The 23,359-nt window shown below is 41.0% G+C and overlaps 1 protein-coding gene across 1 annotated transcript in view; it reads right to left on the bottom strand.

The window, feature by feature from the left end:
• LIN28B (lin-28 RNA binding posttranscriptional regulator B) overlaps nt 1-21,118 on the bottom strand; it is a 103,763-nt gene extending 82,645 nt beyond the window's left edge. Inside the window, exons 1-2 of the mRNA XM_084831279.1 lie at nt 20,751-21,118; nt 20,112-20,299 (exon numbers count right to left, since the gene is read on the bottom strand). Of these exons, the coding sequence (XP_084687405.1) occupies nt 20,112-20,299; nt 20,751-20,904 (342 nt within the window). The 5' untranslated portion in view covers nt 20,905-21,118. The remainder of the gene's footprint in view (nt 1-20,111; nt 20,300-20,750) is intronic.
• Nucleotides 21,119-23,359: the final 2,241 nt, after the last annotated feature.

Below are 23,359 nucleotides of genomic sequence, written 5' to 3'. Positions count from 1 at the left end.
GAAGGTTTTATAGGGGCATTTCCTATATTTTGTTTTTTAAACTGACATAACACTTTAGCACTACATGAAGGAGCCCTGATTCAGCAATAGTACTGAGATATCCTATTTCCATGAAATGGAGGAAGGGAAGCCTTGCTGACCAGGGGATAGCCATGCCACCCTTTGCAATTGTGTGTGTGTGGGGGGAGGGGGGGCTGTTACAGGCAACACTGGCTGGATGAGAACTCCAATGCTGACTTTGCATAAATGGCGAATGACTTAGCCAGCAACAAAGTTAAAAAAAATAAATTCAATCGAGTAAGAGTTCCTGTAATGGCAGGGTAGTAAAAATAGTAGAGCAACCTTGCTGATTTCCTAATTATTATTATTAATAAAGCTACATAAAACAAAATGGGGGGAGGTGAGTCCCAAACAATTGCACTTATCAAAGAAAGCACCAATATCATTATTATATGAACATAAAATTGATACCTTACAGGCAAAGGTCACTAAGTTCAATAACATTTACTTCATGGTAAGGCTGCAATTGTAAGCATACTTAAGACGAAGTACCTATCTCCTAAAGCTGTTGTGGCACGTACAACCTAAGCTGTACTCTACAAAGAATGAAGGAAAAAAGGAAAGCAGGCTAGAACGTAAATTTGCATGTAATGGAAATTCATGGGTTGTTTAAGCCAAAAATTGTAGGGGCCACATGGGAGTGAGTGAATGTGCTACCTCCCACCCACTCACCACTACTACTTTTATCCAGCTTCTCAAACAACCCAGGAATCCCCCATTGCTTGATGCAACATTCAAACCCAGAACTCTTGGTTGCTGAGGGACAAAAAGACCAAAGTTTTAACCCAGCAACAAACCATGGGTTCAACTCTGGGTTTTGTTCCAGAAGTGGTGAGTGGGCAGGAGGTGATATGCTCACTCCTGCATGGCCCCAACAACCAGTGGGTTGTTCTTGCATGCGAGCTGGACCATCGCCAAGATGTACACAGGTTAACACTACACTCCTGAAGGCAACTATACGATCCACTTCGTTATGATTTCGGCACGGCTACATCAAATAAAAGTTTGGAGGATACCTCCCTGAATGCTTTGAGCACAGTAGTATTAAAATAGGCCTTGATGCCTCCACTCATGTCATTATGAATAAGGATGATCTCAACTACAATTTATGGATCTATAATACAAGATGAAAGGACAGAGGAAAAAGGCCTAGAATTGGTATTTTCCCCCCCTTGAACTTTGTGTTAGTCAGGTAGATAAGAATAAATCTGCCTTCCCCAACCTAGCACCCCCCAGATGTGTTGGACTGCAATTCCCATCAGCCCCAGCCAATGCCTGCACCAGCTCGGAGTTTTGAGAATTGCAGTCCACTATATTTGGAGGGCATCAGGTTGGGGAAGGCTGGTTTAAAAATGAAGGTTTTCAATTATACACAAAGGCCTCTTTTCCCAAAATAACCTAGTTTAAAATGGAATCTGACTTTACTACAAAGCAAATCTAAACATAACCTTTAAACAATGATTCCATAGTCTTCCTCCACACACATTTAATTTAAAAAAAAAATCAAGTTTGTGGAGAAATGTTGATCAGACCAAAGGTCCATCTAGTCCAGCATTCCTTTCACACAGTGGGCAACCCGCTGCCTATGGGAAACCTACAAGCAGGACACGAGTGCAACAGCACCCTCCCACCCACGTTCCTCAGCAACTGGTGTAAATAGGCACACCACCTCTGGTACTGGAGGTAGCACATAGGTACTGGAGGTAGCACATAGCCATCAGGACTAATAGCCATTGATAGCCTTATTCTCACTAAATTTGTCCAACCCCCTTTTAAAGCCATCCAAATTGGTGGCCACCACTACATCTTGATGACCTTGAGCATACTCTGGGAGAGAGCGGAGGACAGGAAGGCCTGGCGTGCTATGGCCCATGGGGTCACGAAGAGTCGGACATGACTTAACGACTGAACAATAACAGCAACTACATCTTGTGGTAGCAAATTCCATAATTTAACTATGTGCTGTGTGAAGAAACATCTGTCCTGAATCTCCCACTGATCAGCTTCATAGGATGACCCTGGGTTCTAATATTATGGGGAGAAAATGTCTCCCTATCCACTTTCTCCACACCATGCATAATTTTGTATACCTCTATCATGTCTCCCCTCACTCGCATTTTCTCAGATGTTGTAACTTTTCCTCATAGGGGAGTTGCTTCAGCCCACTGACCATTTTAGGGTCCTATGCATGTTTAGACAGCATAAAATCCTACAACTCCCAGCATGCCCAATCCAAGACAGGCTGTTTAGTTGCTGTTTTCTGTCTTTTTTTTTTACTCTACAAGATCCTTTTTTAGGTGTGGTAACCATAACTGTACGCAGTATTCCAAGTGTGGTTTCTCCTTAAATTTGTATAGGGGCAGTATGATGGCAGTTTTATTTTTGATCCTTTCCAAATTATACCTAACATAGAATGTGCCTTTTTCACAGCAGCCACACACTGGGTCAGCATTTTTGTCAAGTTGTCCACCTCAGTCCCAAGATCTCTTTCTTGGTCAGCCACCACTAGTTCAGATCCCATCATTATATTCGTGAACCACTTAAGATATATTTTTTATATGGACAGCTGTATGTAAATTTATTAAATAAAGACAATAATTGTGTTGGGAGTTTTGCTCCAACGTGCATCACTTTACACTTGTTTACATTGAACCACATTTGCCAGTTTGGAGGGATCCTTTTGGAGCCCCTAGAAATTGCTTTTTGTTTTAACCACCCTGAATAATGTGTTGTCTTCAGCCCAACTTAGCCACCTCACTGCTCACACCTAAGTCCAGTTCATTTACGGACAATTTGAAAAGCACTGGTTCCAAAACAGATCTCTGCAGGACGGCACCGTTTACATCCTTCCATTGGGAGAAGTTAACATTTATTCTTATTCTTTGCTTTTTTAACCAGTTGTTGATTCATAAGAGAACCTCTCTTCTTATTCAATGACTGCTAAGTTTGCTCAGGAGTCTAAGAACATAAGAAGAGCCATGCTGGATCAGATCAAGGGTCCATCTAGTCCAGCATTCTGTTCATATAGTGGCCAACCAGCTGTCAGCTGGGAAACCAGAAGCCAGACATGAGTGCATCAGCACCCTTCCGCCCATGTTCCCCAGCAACTGGTGTACATAGGTATACCACCTCTGGTACTGGAGCTAGCACACAGGCATCAAGCCTAGTTGCCACTGATAGCCTTTTCCTCCAGGAATTTGTCTAACCCCCTTTTGAAGCCATCCAAATTGGTGGCCATCACTACTTCTTGTGGTAGTGAATTCCATAGTTGTTTTTTGTGCTGTGTGAAGAAGTACTTCCTTTTATCTGTCCTGAATCTCCCACCAATCAGCGTCATGGAATGACCCCGGGTTCTAGTATTATGAGAGAAGAGAAAAAAGTCTCCCTATCCACATTCTCCACACCATGCATAATTTTGTGCACCAATATCATGTCTCCCATTTGGTAAGAGACTTTGTCAAAGGCCTTTTGGAAGTCCAAGTAAATAATGTCTACCAGATCACAGCTCTCCACATGTTTATTGATACTATTAAAGAACTCTAGAAGATTAGTGAGACAGAATTTACCTTTGTGGAAACTATGGTGTGTGTGTTTTCAGCAGGGCTTGTCCTTCTTTATGCTTACTAATGTCATCTTTAATAATGCTTTCCGCCAATTTACCTAGAGCAGAAATTATGCTAACCAGCCTATAATTTCCTGGTTCCCCTGGGTTCCTTTTTTAAGAATTGGTATCCAACTTCTGAGATCAGTCATTGTAAACTGAATGGAAACAGATCATACATTATGGTAAATTATGGATATTTATGACTGCCAGACAGGCAGCATGGATATTCAGAGCACAATACAACTAAAGTTAAGCAATATAACTTTCCCTGAGACTTCATAAGGAGTCAACTGAATTGTGCCCTTATTTTCCATAAAACACTGTTCTTCCAGTAGGGAGACCCTGCTGATGGAAAGTTCTGTGTATTTAGTTGTCTGCTAAGTGAACTTGCTATATGTCCATACCTTCATACAGAGAGACAAATAGAAACCCATTTGTTTCACAGTTGCTCACTTTCCCCCCAAAGTAGCAAATTCTTAAGTGAAAAAGGCATGTGGGCCACATACCCAAGGATTGGATTATGCTGTTAGGTTGTATAAAAGGTCTGTTACGTTGCAAACAAGTATGCTTGAATTCTTATTAACCAGTTAATATGCATGGCTGTTTAAAAAAAAAATAGAGAAGTTACATCAGCCTTCCCCAACATGACACCCTGTATAGCAGTTGAACTACAAATCCCATCATCCCCAGCCAGCATGCCCAATGGCCTTACAGGCTGGGGATCATGGGAGTTGCACTTCAAATCATATGGAAGCCACCATGTTGGGGAAGGCTGAGTAGCACAGTGAGAAAATTGGATTACAATCTTGATTTAAGTAGTAGTAATTTAAGTCAAACCACACTGGTTACAACGAGTATGAAGGAACACTAAACATACAATTTGCCTGAATGCAAACATTGATTTATCTGGTTACTTCACATAGTTTGATCAAGATCTAGTTTTCAAGGCTCAGTCCTAACTCCTTATTACTCCAGCATACAGATTTACCCACATAACATCTGAAACCATGCTGTTATGCCAGCACCTCAGAAGAGTCATGTTGGCATTTCATGCAGAATATGCAGCGTGTGTATTCAAATATTCAGATCTTGGGCCAAAAGCTATCTTACTTTGCTGTGGCTCAGACCAATTCATGGGAAGATGAATCTGCTCTATCAGCAGGTATGTACGTATTTATTACATTTATATCCCACCTTTCCTCCAAGGAGCCCAAGGTGGCATACATGATCCTCCTCTTCTCCATTTTATCCTCACAACAACCCTGTGAAGTAGGTTAGGCTGAGAGTCAGTGACTGGCCCAAAGTCATCCAGTGAGCTTCATGGCTGAGAGAGGACCAGAACCTGGATCTCCCAAGTCCTCGTCAAACACTCTAACCACTACACCACACTAGTATTAGCTATCATTGTGAAAACGGAACTTCCAGGTTCTGAATGCCAGCTGGGACATTTCATGCCCTGACTGTGGGCTGCCTCAAGGCATTGGCCAGCCATGATTGGAAACAGGATGTTTCACCCAGAACTGCTCTAATGTTTTCATCCAGAACTGCTATAATGGTTTCAAATAGCAAGGTGGAAAAAATACACGCTCTAAAATCAACAAGTTCAGAATAAATGGCATATTTTATATGATAATTCAATTTACTTGGTAAAATGTCACTGTGCAATCACTTCAAGACCACATATTTCACTTCAATTTTAAAATATATACCTGTGGGTGGGTGGGTATCTATCAAGGTAAGCAATCAGGGTTCGTGGTCAGGGAATCTCTGCAAGAACATTCAGCTGAATGCATTTATACAGATCTTTACAGACCTTCATGCTCAAATGACAGCACAGGGACAGTACCTTCATCTTGTCTCGTCTCCACTTCTTCCATCCCCAAACCCCACCTCTTTTTCAAATGTAAAATGTAAAGTAGGTCATTAAAAATTAGAATGGGCAGTGAAGGGCAGGGGGAGAAAAAAAAAAGTTGCCTGGTCCAGTTTTAATTCACCACAGGTCATCAATATAGATTTAGCAGTAGGTTCATATTTTGGCTGTATTTCACATGATACATAATTCCCCAAAGCTATATAGTTTCTGGATAGGCGCTACTAATTATTGTAGACAATACTGAACTATATGGGCCAAGAGTGTAACTTGGTTTAAGGCACTTTATGTTCCTTAGAGACTACACTGACTTTTGGAATTTCCCAGAAACAATCCTTCCAGACCATATTGCTGCTACATGCAGAAATCAGGTACACTGGGGAGCAAAGTGCTTAAGACAACTGCAGCAGAAGTGGCTAGCTAGTCTCAGGTAAAGAAACTGGGACAGGGCTGGGAACCCTAACTCTTTCCCCCTGCAAACAAAACCAAAACAACCTCTCAAATTCTGAATAGGGTTATGTAGCTGATGCCCTGTTATTTACTTGCCAGTCAAGTTTGATAAACCAAATTGCACAGACAAGTTCCCACCATTAAAGGGATTTTTTAAAAATAGTAGGGGACTCGGTAACTCTTTCAAGTCCCATTGATTTCACTTATATAATTTTGAAGCCCCATTGATTTGATTTCAGTGAAAGGTCAGTGATACTTGGAAGTGCTTAACTTTGGCTGGATCATGCTCTTGTTTAGTTTTAGATCTACTCCTTTCATTGGGAGGAGGGAGGGGGAGCTTTTCTATGCAACTTACGGCACAATCCTATGCATGTTTAGATAGGAAAAAACCTACAATTCTCAGCATTCCCCAGCCAGCATCAGTTTGGGGAAAGCTATCTTAAATTACTGATTGGTGGGGGAAAATCCCCATCTTCTCCCCTTTCCACCCATCTTTGAGGTTATTGTAGCTAACAAAATGGCAGAACCAGGTCAGGTTCTGTCCTGCTTATCCTGTCTCTGTCCTATGCTTAGTTGCTGTGTGAACCCACCAAGGTAGCACTCATCTTAAGCCTATGTGAACTGCTCAACTGAGAAACATGGACAGAACCTGGCTCATCTATTTTGTACTATCTAGGCAAAGAACAGACTAACCACACAATCTTAAGGGCTGTGTGTGAAGCCAATTCAAAGAACTGGTGGCATAAGCCAGCCAGGGCAGAGGGTGTGTGTCTGGGGGGGGAGGGGGAGGTGCAAGCTTACCTAGTTTGCTGAAATGCGGTTTTTCAGAATTAATTGTATACTCCCCATTGCTTCCAATTGGACGGGGGGGAAGAGATTAATCAGCTCCAGACTGGTGCTGAATGGCGAATCATCCTGGAGCCTCCCCAGCTGAAAAAGGGGCTTTAGATCCAGTAGATTCAAGGCTGCCTCCATCCCCTCCCCTCCCTAGAATGTCCCATTTTGGGGCCTTCCACTGCCTACTGGTGGTTGAACACCAATGGCAGTAAATGTACATGTGTGGAGCTTTCTGCAGGTGTAACTGGGGTTTCTGGAATGAATACTCCACTCCTGTGGAGAAATACCTCTGTCAATGGAGTGAGACCCTTACCCCCACCCTAACCCTGTCAAATGGTCATTGCTGGTTAGGATTGCCCTGTATAATTTAGTACCAGTTTGTGCACATAGTTTCACATTACAGAACAGACATTGCAGGAATTTAAAAAAAAATGTTAGGACTTCATTATGGGCTTGATAAGTAGCCTACTAAAATCAATAAATAGCCTTTCCACTGTAAACCTTTATGCATTTGTGTAGTCACACTTACGCATACAGTAAGCATTCTTGATAAATTGCTGCACAGTACATGTTTTATAAGGGCAGCATATCAGCCAATAAGTTATTGATGAAATCAGCCAGCAAAATCTCAAAAGACCTTTGAGTTAAGAACTTGCACAATTAGATCATAAAAACAAAACAAGGCAGTGTCAGAAATGCAAAGGCTTTAAAAACCTGGCTGTTCAGGCGGGCATTTGGGGTGGGTTGGGGTGATTTTTTAGTTGTTTTGTTATGTTGTTTTGTTCAGTTGATTATGTAAATTCATTGTATTTCATGTTCTTGGTATTGTATGCCGCCTAGAGTGGCTGGGTAGCTGGCGAGATGGGTGGCTAATAAAACTAATAAATAAATAAAAGCCAATGCAATTCAGGTTGGGTGGTTTGATTTTGCTGGTTTTCAAAAACATACTCCTGAACTATATATACACAACCAAGTTAGTTTAGCTTATTAAAAATACAAGTAAAATACCTCTGTCTAGTTGTATATCTGGGAATAATTAAGATGACCACAGTTCTCTTACTGGGATAAGGTAAGATGCTTTAAGAGAAATTCTTTTCCCTTCCTATCTGAAAGATTAATGAAAGCATACATCAATAAGCAATGTTCTTGTTACAGTATCAAGCGTTGTCAAATTAAAGGTTTAAACATTCCTGGAAGTTGACAGGGTTTTTGTTTCATTCTTTACTTAAGTCATCTTTCTCTGAATCCTCAACTGCACCACATCTAAAATTATAGCAATTGATCTGCAAGCATCTCATATACTGTATGCAGCAGAAGTCTCAATACCGACCATTTTGAAGTGTGTTAAAAATCAAGGGCATCAAGTAACACCTTGCATTGTGCATTACCCCATCACTGGATGCAGGTTCTCCCAACCTATGCAACAGCCTGTTCTAACCCTACCATAGTGGAACCTCTTTCTATAGGTGATGATGTTGGACCAGGATCATCAGAGAGCAATAGCATGGTGTTCAGTGCAAAATGCTTGCAAGAGAAGAGTTTAGGATTTCAGCCTAATATTTTGGCTCTTGATCACATTAGGAATTTATGCTTTATTGTGCTCATTGAACAAAACATAAGAGTGCAGTAGACTATAAGTGGTACGCAACAAAAACGAAATTACTAGATCTTAGAAACCTGGGAAGACATACTACAATAGTAATTTATAAAACAGAAATATCTTAATAAGGAAAAAGTGTCATTAGCCCCAGAAAAAACTCTCCCGTCAGATTAAATGCTATTGAAGTCACACTTAATCCTATGGCCAACCCCCCCCCCCCAACCCAAGTCAAATGTGAGAGCATAAATATTGCTTAGAACTGTGCTCTTAATTAAAAGCTCAAGAGACTTTTAAGTTTAAAAAGTTTGTTAGAAAGTTTCCTTAACTAACTGAATCATATATTCTAAGTGTTTTGTTTGATTCCAAATTGTTGTTGGATTAACAGTCATTCTGCACAAGTGTTTCATGGAGAACCATAGCAAAATTTAATATGGAAAAGCCAAGTAATTATACTAAAAAAAGAAAAGTAAAAACCAACAAAGTCATCTTTCCCTTTTTTCTTTTATTAAAAATAATTTAACAGTCTGATGAACAAGCCAGTTCATTTCAATGAAATTTACTTCTAAGAAGGTGTGCTTTGATTCAGAGTGAAAATAGGAACTTAATGTGTAGATCAAGCTGCACATTCTTAACCATAAAACTCTGCACATTAAATTTTTTATAGGATGCCAATAGTGTAGGAGAGGAGAATTAAATTACTTATATGATACCAATAGTGTAGGAGGGGGAAATATCTGGCTATCTTTTAGCCATGATTCTGATTGGAAAGGTCTAGTTCATGCCTCAGCTTAATAGTAAAACTAGTCAAGGAATTAGCCCCATTTTGGGGAAGCAGCTAACAATCTGATGTACAATTTAATTTTACTTGGTTCCGAGCTTATTACCTTCATTTGCTTAAACACAAGTTATACATTTAAGTAAGTGAGATACTGAGTCAACCAGTGCCAACATTTTGGAATATTAGCCAAGTCATAAAATGATTTTGTTTAGCTAATTTTTGCTCCATGCCTATGAAGCACCACATTATAAACATTCATTTCCTGTTACTTTTCAAAAGGCATAACAAATATATGTCCATTTTTATGCTCAAATAGAAATATTTTTGTGAACTTTTTTTTTCCTTTGCAAACTGACAATTCTTAAACCAGGTCAACAACATAGGTCAGTGCTATATTGGATGAAGAGGTATAGAGACATATATGATCTTAATTCATTCATGAAAGGATTCAAGAAGTGGAAAGTTTAGTGACACAGAAACTATGATGCCAGCCTTCTAAAAAATCACCAGATGCCCAGTAGAGGACCTTAATATGGAAAATAATGGGAAAAGAAAGTGGAAAGCGTCCATGTCTAACTATATTCTCCGTATACAATTTTGCAAGTTGGCATTTTTAAAAAAATCCCCCTCCCCAATGAATTAACTCAATTTTGTTTTAAAAGCAAAACTTTTGAAATTGTAACTTTAAAGAGTCTGAGTCCTTAAAAAGCTGAGCCAACAGCTTTGCTACTGGACTACTGCTTCAGCCTCCCCTGACTTCACCCACAGATCCTGATGGCACAGTGAAACCAGCATTATGGCTACGATGTCTTTATTGGGTTTTTGTTCTAAAATGTTATGAAAGTTAAACAAATATTTAATAACAAAAACAGCAGCAGAAGAAATATATCCTTAAAGGAATATCCTATTATACCGACTGACCTGCCTTGAACACTATTTTTTTCCTTCAAAATATATGCTTTGGATGCCCAGTAAACTCAGTTAAGAGTATCAAGGAAGTGGAAGGGCTAGAACTTACAGGACCTCATCTTCTGGCAGACTGCCAGCTCAATCCCAGGAGCTAACAATATGCTTTTAAACTTCAGTAATTTTAACATATGCTATGGAGCTGGAATCACAGTGGTTGCTACGGCCAGAGTTGCCATCCAACAAATTCTTATTAAAGGATTTAATGTTATTTATTTCAGTATCAGGGCCTCAAAAGAATCCTGAATCATTTTCAGAAGAGTTGGTAATTTGCACACCTGCTGCCTTCCCTTGATGCCACTGCCATTTTTCAGGGTCCCTCTTGAGAATCAAACCCTGAATCCACATTACCCATGGTCACCATGGTAGGCACACAGCCATATGTAATGAGGAATCAGGGTTTGATGAAGCCAGTGTACAGTGGAGGTGGAAAGGAGATTGGCTATTTATTTTGTGAACCACCCAGAGACCTTCAGCTATTGGGTGGTATAGAAATATAAAAAACAAAAACAATTTGGTGTTTTATTGTTTTTCCACCAAGCAGAGATGGAGTAGGCGTGGCTGGATGGGATGAATGGGGATACAAAAGACAAAGTGTTCCATGCAGTCTGCAATTAATTAATATTCCCTCCTTCCTTGCAAGGAATCCAGGGTGGCTAACAACCCATATAAAAACAATAAAAGCCATAAACACCATTAAAGTCACAACTCTAAAACTGCAAGTACATAATACAACAGAACCTTCACTACAATATCAGGAAACAGAGAAAACACTTGCCCATATCCCCAAAGCCTGTACCAATAAATAGGTCAGAGCTTTCCAAACTGTGTGTCGCGACACATTAGTGTGTCGGTGGCAGTGTGTAGGTGTGTCGTGCGAAATGCAGAAAATTGTGCGGAAGGGCACCACGGAGCTCCCTTACTCGTGTTTGCTTTCCTTGGCCCCTCCCCCGGAACTTCCTAAAGCAGCTAATGTTAAGGCAGCTAAGGCTTAGCTGCTTTAACATTAGCTGCTTTAGGATCATGTGGCGTCTTGACGTAGGACGCACATGATTGGCAGTGTTGGAGCAGTATGGCAAGGTAGAGGCGCGGGGCGAAGAGAGGGGAGGGGAGGTGCTGCCTTGGGAGCAGAGCTTGGCCAGTGCTGGTGCAGAGAAGTGGCAGCGGCCACCAGCCCTGTGAGATTTCGAGCGCACCCTTCGCAGACTTCTGCACCGCGCTGCTGCGCGGCCAGGCCACAGTAGCACACGGGTAGAAACGTCGCCTGGGACTGAACCAAGCGGGCCGTCCGCCATCTTGGCCAGTCGCAACGGAGCTCAGAGGAGGCCAGGAGCCTCAGAATCAGCGTGCTCCCAAGAACCCGGGTGAGCACAGCTGTAGGCTGTGCTCCAGTCAACCTACCTGCTGCTGGCTGAAGGGAGGCCACCCTCCCAAGCCCAATGTGGCAAACAGCAAGCCACCCACCACGTGGCACTTATAATTTGATTTCTGCCATTTATTTTTATTTTCACTCTGCTGTAATTGTGGATTAACCACCCACCGGCAGTGTATCACCGGAGAGTGCTGGAACTGGACTCTGGACATAGGCATTGCAAATATTTACAGCAATATAGCCTTGTAGTGAGACATATATATTTACACCATTTTTGTTGGACTTTTGCTTCTCTACTTCATGTGTTTTTGCAGCTGGGCTCCTACCTGGGCCTATGTGTCCTAAAATGTTTTGTAAATACTTTAGTTAATTTTGTTTATTTTTCACATTTTCTTGCACATATTTACATACCGTTACTCATAAATGACAACAATGTATGTTATTATCTTACAAATCATATATTTTAAAAAATATAAATGAAAGGTTTTCATGAGGTATGTTCTATCCCCATACACTTTGTTATTACAATTTCTGTATGTGCCTGTATCTCTTATAATGGGTTAGTTTAACCTCCGGTTTGCTAGTAAAACTGAATTACCGTGTCACGAAATGATGCATGTCTAAAAAGTGTGTCACCAACATGAAAAGTTTGGAAAGCTCTGAAATAGGTCTTTAACTAGTACCTGAATGACAATAGAGTGGGGGATAGCCAAATGTCTACTGGAAGGGAGTTCCAAAGTCAAGGTGCTACCACCAAGTAGTCATCACGCTTGGCTATTGTACTGCGCTGCCTTCAGTGCAGGAGTGTGGTTCTTCCTTTCTTCTGGTAATCTATACCAGGGTAAGCTCTGGGACCTCTTGTGTATGTGAGAAGTGTGCTCCAACAGTTCCACATAAGGCCTCAGGGCTATGTGGTGGGATCACTGGATGTGGTGCTGTGGGGGCAACTGTCATGGGCCAAGCCCTCAGAAGACTACAATTTTGGTTACCATTTTGCTCTGGAGAGCATGAGGGCCTGGTTCTAATGAAGCAATCCGCTGTTTGATATCCTAGTTTGTTAACAAACTACACAAACCACTATTTCCCATATTCTGATGAAATGGAAAACTGCAGCTGCATCTCCTCCCCTTATGAGACAGAAGAGGGGAAAGAAGAGATGGCAGCACATAAACCCCAGGCAACTCCAAACTATGATTTGTTATGTTTGAGCCACATGAGTTTTTATACTGAATCATTTGTGTCACATGCTGGAGCCTTAAGATAGGTCATCTCTTGACTTGGTGAAGCCAACAAAGACTGAGAATCTCTAACCCAAGGTATTTAATCTGTGCCAAACACCAATAATTGAAAGAAACCATCTTAAATTTAAAAGGAACTGAACTAAGATTCTAATCCTAACTATTTAAATGGAATTTCCATGTAAAGTGATCTTGAGTACATCTGCAGCACCATTTTAAGAAGTGGAGACAGAGGAGACTCAAACATGTTGCATTCTCTTACCTCACTCCTAGAACATTTAAAAAGGAAATTTGAGGGAGAAATGTACAAGTTGTGGGTGTAGCAACAGTTGGCACATTAACCTCATGCAAGCTTGTCTCCAATTGTTGCCTCAGAAAGGAGGTAAGAAGTGAAATACAATTCACTTGTCTCTACTATTTTTCACCATTTCTTTAGAACTTCTGGAGACATTCCAAATTATACCAACAATCAGTCAGATTGGCTACTGTGTAAACTTGTTCAGAATTGGGGCATAAATGACTTAGGCTAAAACTGAAGCCATGTCTCAATTTAGTAAATTCAAATCTTCTTTGGTTCTATGTGGGATTACTATAGAATTGCTATACATACATTTGTGCAGTGTTAGCAAATATTCCAAGATACTACAGACCAGCATTTGTATGACTTATAATATCAACGCAAGCTAAGTCTACAAGGTTTAATCATTGTATCCAATTGTGTACTTCTGTTCACAGAAGGCTCTGTCATCCAGCAGAGGCTTCAATGAATGGAAATGGGGTGGAGGCAATCTTCACAAATTCCCCCTTTCTCCTGCAGTCCCTCTGCGCCACCTCCCCTGCTGTTCCAGAGGGTCCCCCAACCTTTAGAGAAGATTTGAGGGGGGCATAGGAGGCTGCAGATGGAAGGGGGAAATCAGCTAAAATCACTAAACAGAAGGACACAACTAGATACAACCCTAAATCTTTGATTGCAGATTAAAATGTTGCAGCTTAATTAAACATCTAGGACTTGGGACTTTGTAAAGACTTCCTCCACTCTGCACTAAATTTCATCAGTGGAAATTTAAACATTGCTCTTCCATCTATTTATCATCTAACGTGAGCATATTGTTCCCTTTTATCCTTTTCTCTCAAAAGTACAAGTAACCAAGGCTGCAATTGCAAGTTCATACTTACCAGGGAGTAAGAACCATCAAGCTAGGCTCGATATTAAGATTTTTTAAGTGGAGCTCTGCTCACAGAAGCAGTGCTTCTGCTAATCGAAGGGGGTGGTGATTTTTGCAGATTTCTACTTGCCCTGCACTCTCTGTGCCTTATGGAAATCTGCTCTGGAAGATATAGCAAAGCTCTGGAGCAGCATGGGAGGTTGTGGGGAAAGGGAAATCAGAGAAAATCACTTCCTGCCCCATTTCCTGGATCAACGGAAGAGAGTCTTTTACAATCCAACCCAATGAGACTTGGTTCTGAGTAAATATGCTTAGAATTTCGGTGCAAAGTGTTCAATTGTAATCAATATCTATTTTTAAACCTACATAGTCCACAATATTTATGGGCCTTAAAACTATTTTTTAGTCACTTTCATGTGTTATAAATTGTAAATTATATTTCACGTAAGGGGATCGATCCCCTCCCTTCAAAATTCTCAGAAGGCCTTCTCAGCCTTTGCAATATGTAGATCTAACAATTACAGTACAATCCTGCACATGTCTACCTACAGAGCTCAGACTTAGTACAATGAGCTTTCTTAAGGACTGCAGCCTTAATTAAGTCAGTAGTACTAAATAAGTTTATTGGAGTACTCAGCTTCTTCTGTAGTCGGAGGCTGCAGAGCTGTACAATGCAGGCTGGCCATAGCACGGAGGCGATCCTTGGCTCCAAACTCTGGCCGCCCTGCATTTTTGGCTAGACAGACAATTTCAACAGTCTAGCCGCAACTTCGGGGAGGGGAAAGAAGCCATGTGATGCATAGGCGCAGCATAAAGCAGCTTATGTGATCTCCTCCTGGGACCACCCCTTTTCCCTGCGTCCACGCTCCGTTTCCAAGCATGGAGACATAGCCAGTGCAGAGAGAACTGCGCTGAGGGTCGGGGAGTGCAGTTTCTGGCCCCAACCTCAGTTCCCAGAAACCGAAAAATCCTATGGCCCTCTAGACAGTGTCTAGTGGTCTTAGGAATGCTCCCTTATAGTATTTCTATGCTGCCCCATTCCAAAGTTCTCTGAATGGTGTGCATAAAAATGCAATACAAATAAAAATGCAATTACAGCATAAAATATAACAAAAATGAAGCAGTAAGATTAAACACAGACATGTCTTAAAACTTTAAAAAGCCAAAACCTCAAAATCCATTAAAAAGCTCCTTAAAAATCTGGGAGAAAAAAAAGGTATTTGCCTAGTGTCAAAAATAATACAAATAGGTGCTAGGTGAGCCACTCTGGTTAGGGCATTTCACAACAGGGGTGCTATTACAGAAAAGCCCCCCCCCACCTCTGTTGTTAAGTCAGTTAGAAGTCAGACAAACTCAAAATCTTTAACCAGCCGACAACCCTACACAGTTTTCCATGTAAAAAACGTATTGACTGAACTGGAAAATGTTCTCATTCATGTGTTGTTATTTAGTGCCTGTACTAAATATGAAAGGAAAATGACTGTATGGATCTATAGATACTTGCAGATATGCATATAAGCCACTCCACTGCACGAAATTAAAAATTCAGATTTTTTTTCCATTAAAAATTAAATCCATTGCATAGAATTAAGTTCAGCTAACATCAATAGGTCCTACTGCCAAGTAAAAAGCAGGATAAGCAGAAAGACAAGATTCCATTGCCCCCTCTCCTAAACATTTATAAATAGATGCTAGAAAAGGACACACACTACTTTTTGGTTCAATGATGGATTATTTGGTAATGTAGTGAAGAAATAATATCACTCCTAGCAGCCTCTTTAGAGAGACTCATCAATTCCTTTAAGAACCATGGATCCACAATTCCTTCTTAACTCCAAAGGAAAACCTGAGCTTTTCTTCATTATAGCTATCTTTAAAAAACACACATATGTACCAGTTATCCTTTTCCCTACTGGATTACCTTGCTTTTGACTGATTTAGCACATTGGTCTGGTTTACACGTAACAACAACCTAGAGTATGGGCTGTCAGTGAACTGTGGTATGTCGTTACATATGAACCCTACACTATGGTTTAACTATGGGTTGTTAACCACAAACAACTCTTGAACAGAACCTATGATTTGCTGTTGGGTTGTGAACGCTGAAGGATTATTCATAACAACATATAGTTAAACCATAGTGCAGAGTTTGCATGTAACAACACAATGTAGTGTAATGGCTAGAGTGTTGGACTGGGAGTCGGGAGATCTGGGTACTCAGCCATGGAAGCTCACTTTGGGCCAGTCACAGACTCTCAGCACAACCTACCTCACAGAGTTGTTGTTGTGAGGATAAAATGGAGAGGAGGAGGATTACGTATGCTGCCTTGGGTTCCTTAAGGAGGAAAAAAAGTGGGATATAAATGTAGTAAATAAATAAACAGTACTCAACCAGTACGCTGAGTTGTCATTATGTATGAACTAGGACATTAACAAAAAATTATTATCTCAGTACGAATGAAGGTGTTTTTGTCCAAATCATGCTGACAAATTATGTACCCTGCCTAACTCAAGAGATGCAGGAACATTATTTCCAGTTGTACCCATCAGTTCTTTAGTTGAACAAAAATTAACATTACAAAAGCTATTATATGCAGTTAATTTGTTACTGTTTACAAACATACTGCAAAACACAAGTGAAAATAAATGTATTGATCTATTAAGTATTTTAGCAAAAACAAACTTCACGCTCAAATAGCACAGATCAAAATGCTCTATCATGTAAACAATTAATTATGATCATTCACAAATGTCCACATATTAGAAAGTATTCCCGAGATGCTACTTTTCAAGTTTTATTCTAGAAATCCAAGATGAATGTACTAAAATCACGTAGATTACCAAAATACATTTACATTTCAGATCTCTCTCTCTCTCTCATGTACACCAGTCACATTACTTGTTCCTGCTTACTGACTACTATAATCCAAGGGTGGGCAACATTAAGTGGACTGGAAGCCAATTCCGTCCCCCCGCCCACTGTGGGTAACACTCTCACCATCACCATCCCAAAAAGGTAGGGAAAGCAGCACTTTCCCACCGAATTTCAGCAACAGACTGCTACAGAACCTTAGAGCAGACACATTTTTCTTGAAAATAAGCTAAATTCGCCTGTTCTAAGCTTCCATAGCTGCTACGGAGGCTTACAATGGACACATTTAGCTTGCTTTAAGGCTAAATTTAAATGCTCTAAGCATCCATAGTGGTTTGCTACCAAAACTGGGTGGCAAATTATTACTTTCCCCCTTTTTTCTTTATTGATGACATGGCAGGGGGCAATAGGGGTTGCATGTGGCCCATGGGCCATGTGTTGCCCAACCCTCCTATAATTACCTGTCACAAAGAGATAAATGACATTACTCTCTCACAGGTTTATTCACTTACCTTATTCTTCATAGCCACCATGTTTCAGTGGACAGAGCAGTACATTTGAATCTGAGATAATCAGGTTCATATAATTCTCTTACCAAGGAAAAACTGGGTGTCAAGTCATTCAGATAGCTCACATATGCGCCTACATCTCTTGAAAATCATGACCTAACAATCATCTCTCTCTCTCTCTCTCTCTCTCTCTCTCTCTCTCTGTGTGTGTGTGTGTGTGTGTGAGAGAGAGAGAGACTGCTGCCACTTGTGCAGAGAACTGTGGTTACAGTGATACAAAACCTCTTATTTGTGACATTTGATCCATGATCACTCTTTCACTTATGGAAGTCATAACTGTTGCAGCCATTTTTTGATTGACATGCATGTGCGAACAGGATACACATTAGCTCCACATTTGTAAAATGGGTATAATGAAGACTTGCCTCACTGAATTTGTAAGAGAATATTTGAGATAAAAGTAGTACCTGCTTCAAGCCTTACAGATAAGGTGGGATATAAAATAAAACTCACTCAATTTTAAAAACAGGGTGGCAACAAGGGAGAGGGCCTTTTCAGTGGTGGCTCCCCATTTATGGAATAATCTCCCTGACGAGGCCTGCCTGGTGCCAACATTGTCATCTTTTTGGCGTGAGGTTAAAACTGCCCTCTTCTCTCAGGCATTTGGCAGCATATAATGAGTCTCTTGATTGTCTCTGGCTGATTGTTTTAAATTGTTTTAGATATATGTTGTTGTTGTTGTTGTTGTGTGTTATTTGTTTTATGTCATTATGTGAATGGGTTTTGTATTTTATATAATGTATTTTAATGGTTTTTAATTTTTGTAAACTGCCCAGAGAGCTTCAGCCATGGGGCGGTACAGAAATATAATAAATGAAATTAAAAGCAAATACTTATTTTCACACAGTCTGTTCTAAATTTGTATACCAATAGTCAGGTCCCATATATAACTAAATTCTGTTTCCTGATATGCTGCATGTCACATTGCGGCTATAAATACAGTATTCAAAATCCAAAAAGGAATGTATGTGCATGGGAGAGAACAGCACAAGAAGCTAGGATTTTGGTTTCAGTCTTGCCACAGCAGTTTCCCATGCCGGTGAGATGGTCCAACATGTGGACAGGTATCTTCTCTCTTCAGCAGTGGAAATATCAGCATTGAAACCAGAAAGTGCAGGTACAGTAGCATGTGCACTTCTGGGCAATCTGAGAAATGTTCCAGGGCTCTCATTGTTACCCAGTTTTATAGTTAGATAAACCAATACTGATTATGTCCCAAGATGAAAAAAGCAAGATAAATATTCTCTTGGGCAAGAGCAATGGCAATTTGCAAGTCACTTTTTCAAGAGTAGTTCTACTGAATTCAGTGAAACTATTGCCACAGTAAGTAGTTTCAGAAGTGAGGTTATAAGTTTTTGGTTTTCAGTTACCTTAAAGTCAGTTCTATTATAAATATATTCTACAAAATGGATACCCCCACACACATACATGCAGAGTGCTTTGACCAAACCAGGCTTCCTAGGAAGACAGATAAAAATCAAACCTAGCAAAGAAAATATATATCACAGTTTCCTAGAGAGCAACCACCACCACATTACAGAACATTTAAGCTGCCTTTAGTTGTTCTCATATAGCCAAAACCCAAACATTATCAGTGCTTTGCAGATACGTTGGATCCAATCTTAAGTACATATACAGGGGATTAAGGTTTTCGGTTAACATCCATGGGACTTTTTGCTAAACAGGCAAAACGTGCGTCTTTCATTCTATGATCAACTCAATAAATTTACTCTTTTGAGCTTACTATAACAAAAATCTAGAAAGTAAATCAGTACAATTCAGATTTTAATTGCTGGGTTTTATAGCTTATATAATCAAAGAGTAAAAGAGAAAGATTGAAGCACACACTGGACATGTCAGTTACACAGAATTTGTCAGTTTTCAACCACTATGGTCAATATGCATCTTTAAATACTAACCCAGTCTTTCTTTTATATATATACACACACATGTGAGCTAATATTTGCCGCGTACAATTTGGCTTCTAAACTCTGTGTCCTTAAGGAGACAGTTGTCCTACAGAATATATTGTCCAAACTGAGGACTTAACACAGACACAAAACCACAAATGATACTTGGAAGTATCATATTCTACTATATGAGCTGTTCTTTGTTGGAATACTATAAACAAAACAATTACCATTTATACGCCACAGTTTCATCCAAACATGACCATAATAAGAACTACAACAGCATCTAATTTTAGGCTTAAAAATAAAAAGGGTAGTAATGGCTTTCAAAGTAGGAAGATATTTGCACAATCTTATGTATGTACCCCATTGTGTTTAATGGGGCTTACTCTCAGGTAAGTATGTACAGAATTGCAGGGCCAATGTGTCATTTAAGTGTCTGGCTTTTTCCACTCTCACTTTAGCAGAGAATAATCTATCAGATGACCAACGTGTGAAAAACAACTAAAATTTAAGTCACACAGAAGAAGAAAGAGAACAAACAAAAGAAAGTGTTTGTACTAAAAACCTGTTGAGAGAGTACACGTTTTAAAAAATAGGACCAATCAACCCATTGATAATTTAGGGGCTTTGGATGGCAAACAGAAATGCTATCTGAAACTGGTTTTAAAGAGAAGGGACAAAAATATCTATGCAGGTAGGTAGATATCAGGGTAGTTTTATAGACCACATAAAACTACGGCAACGTTAAACTAAGCTGGGAAATGTGGCGTTAGAGAAAAGGGGTGAGAGAACTTAAAACAACGAAAACGTGCTTACTTGGTGTACAAAGACATCAACCGGAGACTCCAAGGGGCTTCCCTCGCGGTTAATCATGGAAATAAATCCGAACCCCATTCTCACATTAAACCACTTGCAATGGCCTGTTCCGTGCAAAACCTGGGATTCCTCCTCCTCTTCTTGTTCCGGCAATTTCCCGGGCTCATCTTCACCTTTACGCGCCCCCGCTGATTTGGAGAGGGATGGCGGAAAAAACAAAAACGTACGTACACAAACACACACACACACACACACACACACACAAAGACAGAGAATTAATTTCTAGTAACATATCTTTGGCGGCTGTACAAGAACGATTGCTACAGAGGACAGAAAACACAGGCACGCAAGTACAAACATTACGAAATCAACTCTTCCCCCCCCCACACACACACTTCCTACCCACAAAAACATGTAAACATACCAAGATCGTGGAGGGAGGAAATAAAATTACGTTTTTTAAAGGCATCGTCGAGGGACAGGCTGTATCTGCTGTGACTCATTCAGACTGTCGTTTTTGTTTTTTACACACCCCACTCACACAGCAGCCCAACCCACGTTGTTCTGTACATACGTGCGATTTTGCCCTTTAACTCCATCTTTCAGCCACATAAACCACCCCAGAAAGCGATACTTTACTTGGGTACTGCTGGTTGAGCACCGATCCCATCCCTCCCCAGAGGAATTCGCAGGCGAATGAGCCTTGGCTGGCCGGGCGGGGAAGGGAGGGAGGGAGGAGGGGGCGGCCGAGCTGAGCGAGAAGGCGATTGCACAACAACTTGGAACGGCCCATCCAGCGGCAGCAGCACAGCAGGCGAGCGCCGTGTGTTATTTTCCAACTGCGCTCATCCTCTTTTTCTCTCTTCCCCCACAAATTCCTCCTCCCTTTCGTCCACTCCGGAATCACTTTAATCTAGAGTCGAGTAGAGGGAGGGGGCAGGTGTACAAAAGTTTCTTCACGCCCCCCCCCCCCCGCTACTGCTTACTCAATCACATAGGAACAATTCGAACAAAAGCCCCCTCTGAAAGCTTTTCAAGCTGACGACGCGGAGTGGGCGGCTCGAAGCGCTTGGGAGATCTCACCCACGACAGGGGTTCCCCCCACACGCAGAACTGTCCTTTTTTGCTTCTTTTTTTAAAAAAAATAAAAATAAAAAATAAACGAACGGTCAAATATTTTAAGTCTTTCTTAAAATAAAAAAGAGAGGAGGGACGTGAGGGGAAAGGAAGAAGAATACAACAGAACACACACACACAAAACCCAACCCAGGAAAAACAATAGGGGTGGGGGTGAAAATAACCTTCGGCCATGTTGCCCTACTGGCCCTCTGTTCCAAAGAGGCGAGACGAAAAGTTCCCCCTTGCTGGCTAGAAGCGGTCTTTTGAATCAGCTTAACATCTTGATTTTGAACGATCACCAGTTTCGCTCGCATGGTCTAATGTGCTTTCCCTCTTTTGACCCCCCCCCCCACTCCCCGCTCTCGCTCCGTTTCTGGGCCCCTGCACACACGTGACTCGGTCAATTACATGCCTTCTTGCTACTAATTTCACCTCGGGTCCTCGGAGGGGGTTTGGCAAGAGGAAGAAGTAGCCAATCGGCACTTCAAGCGGGTTTGACACGCCGGAATAATTTATGAATGAACAAACGAAATTTCAAAACACGCTCGCCTTGCCGCGAGTTGGCACGTTTGTCTACGTAGATCCGGATGACGTTTGAAAGGGTGGAGAATGCCTTTGTCGGAACAGAAGTGAGTGAGATTCGCACATGCAACAGCCGCGCGGTCTACGAGGCAAATGCAAATCATCACCCACGTGGAAACGCAAATAATTGCCACCCGTTGTGCGTCCTTTCTTGACCGTGTACTTCCTGGAGACAAGGACACTCCGTAACTTCGCTTGACGATCTCATCTCTGAAACCGATCTGCACACTAGTAAATAAAACGATCTAAATTGAAATCGGCTAAAGAAAGAAGCGATCCTAAACAACTTGAAATTGTCTGTTTCAAATATTTAATTAGAACTTGCTTCAAGGTAAGAGTGATTAGGATCTTGGAGGAGGGATGCTATCCGTTATCCCGTTGAAATCAACGAATTATGAGAGATAGGGGACGCGATCTTATTCCTTCCTATGGTTAACTACCTGGGAGTAAGCCGCACGGAACTGAGGATTACTTCGGCGCAACTATACATAAAGTCGGGGTTTAAGGTTTGTTTACTCAGAAGTAAAGGAGTTAACTTCCGCATAAGTGTGCATAGGAGTGCAGCCTTACACAGAAGTAGGTGACATTAAAAGCGAAAGGGGGTTGTTGGAGCGGAAGAGGAGCGGTTGATATAAAATCCTAGGACTGCTTTATCCAGGCGAGGATCGCCATCTCCATACACAAAATCCACATATTAGTAGTGGTTGAGTGTGGCATAACATAAAACAATAATCCACTGTCAAACTGAAACAACACCGGGTGTGTTTTCCATTAGCACCACACTTAATTTTGATACAGTTAGAAAACTATACACCAAGTGAACTAAAAAGCCTACCTTTAGGGATAATAAATTGCTTTCAAGTTAAACGAACATTAACATACAAATTCTACGCGCTGCAGATTAGTAGTACAGAAAACATATTGATGTGGTATGTAGGCATGGTATATCAGCGTGATCGATGACGATAAAAGTTGCCTTTTTTGAGTTCATTACCTATTCAGTTATGAAACGCCTACCGGAAACGCGGTAGCACCTTAATTCGGTTTAGAAAGCGGGGCGGTCCAGCATTTCAAAGCAGTTTGGGGGGGGGGGGTGTCTCAGGGAATGCACTTCACAGGTTCCACCGCCATCTCGTTCCGGGGGAGGGGATGTGATTAATGACTTCCTAAATAAGAGGCCAGTTTCCAAGCCTTGCATTACAGCGAACCTCCCTCAGCAACGATTGTTCTCCAAGAGGCGGGAGTATAGTGGAAGAAGCTAGAAAATAGAAATTGCCAGGGAAGAGGAAACAGAAGAGTGGGTGGGAGTATACAGAGAAGTCGAGTGTGTGTGCAAGAGGAGGAAAACAAAGGGAAGAGGAATAAGTTGGGCAGGGAAAATGCAGTTTAACAAACACACACACACACACACACACACACCCTTCTTGATGGGGGATCTCAGACACATTAAGGCTGCAATCCTATACACGTTTAACCTGGCAGTAAGTCTCACTGAACTCAAAGAAAATTACTTCTGAATAGATATCTATAGCATTGCACTCTTAAGA

The sequence above is a fragment of the Heloderma suspectum genome, chromosome 1 (genome assembly GCF_057233095.1).
Source record: "Heloderma suspectum isolate Gila_16-S chromosome 1, 16-S_ref, whole genome shotgun sequence".
Taxonomy (NCBI): Eukaryota; Metazoa; Chordata; class Lepidosauria; order Squamata; family Helodermatidae; genus Heloderma; species Heloderma suspectum.
The sequence above is the reverse complement of the archived record's forward strand: the minus strand, read 5'-3'. Positions and strand labels throughout refer to the sequence as shown.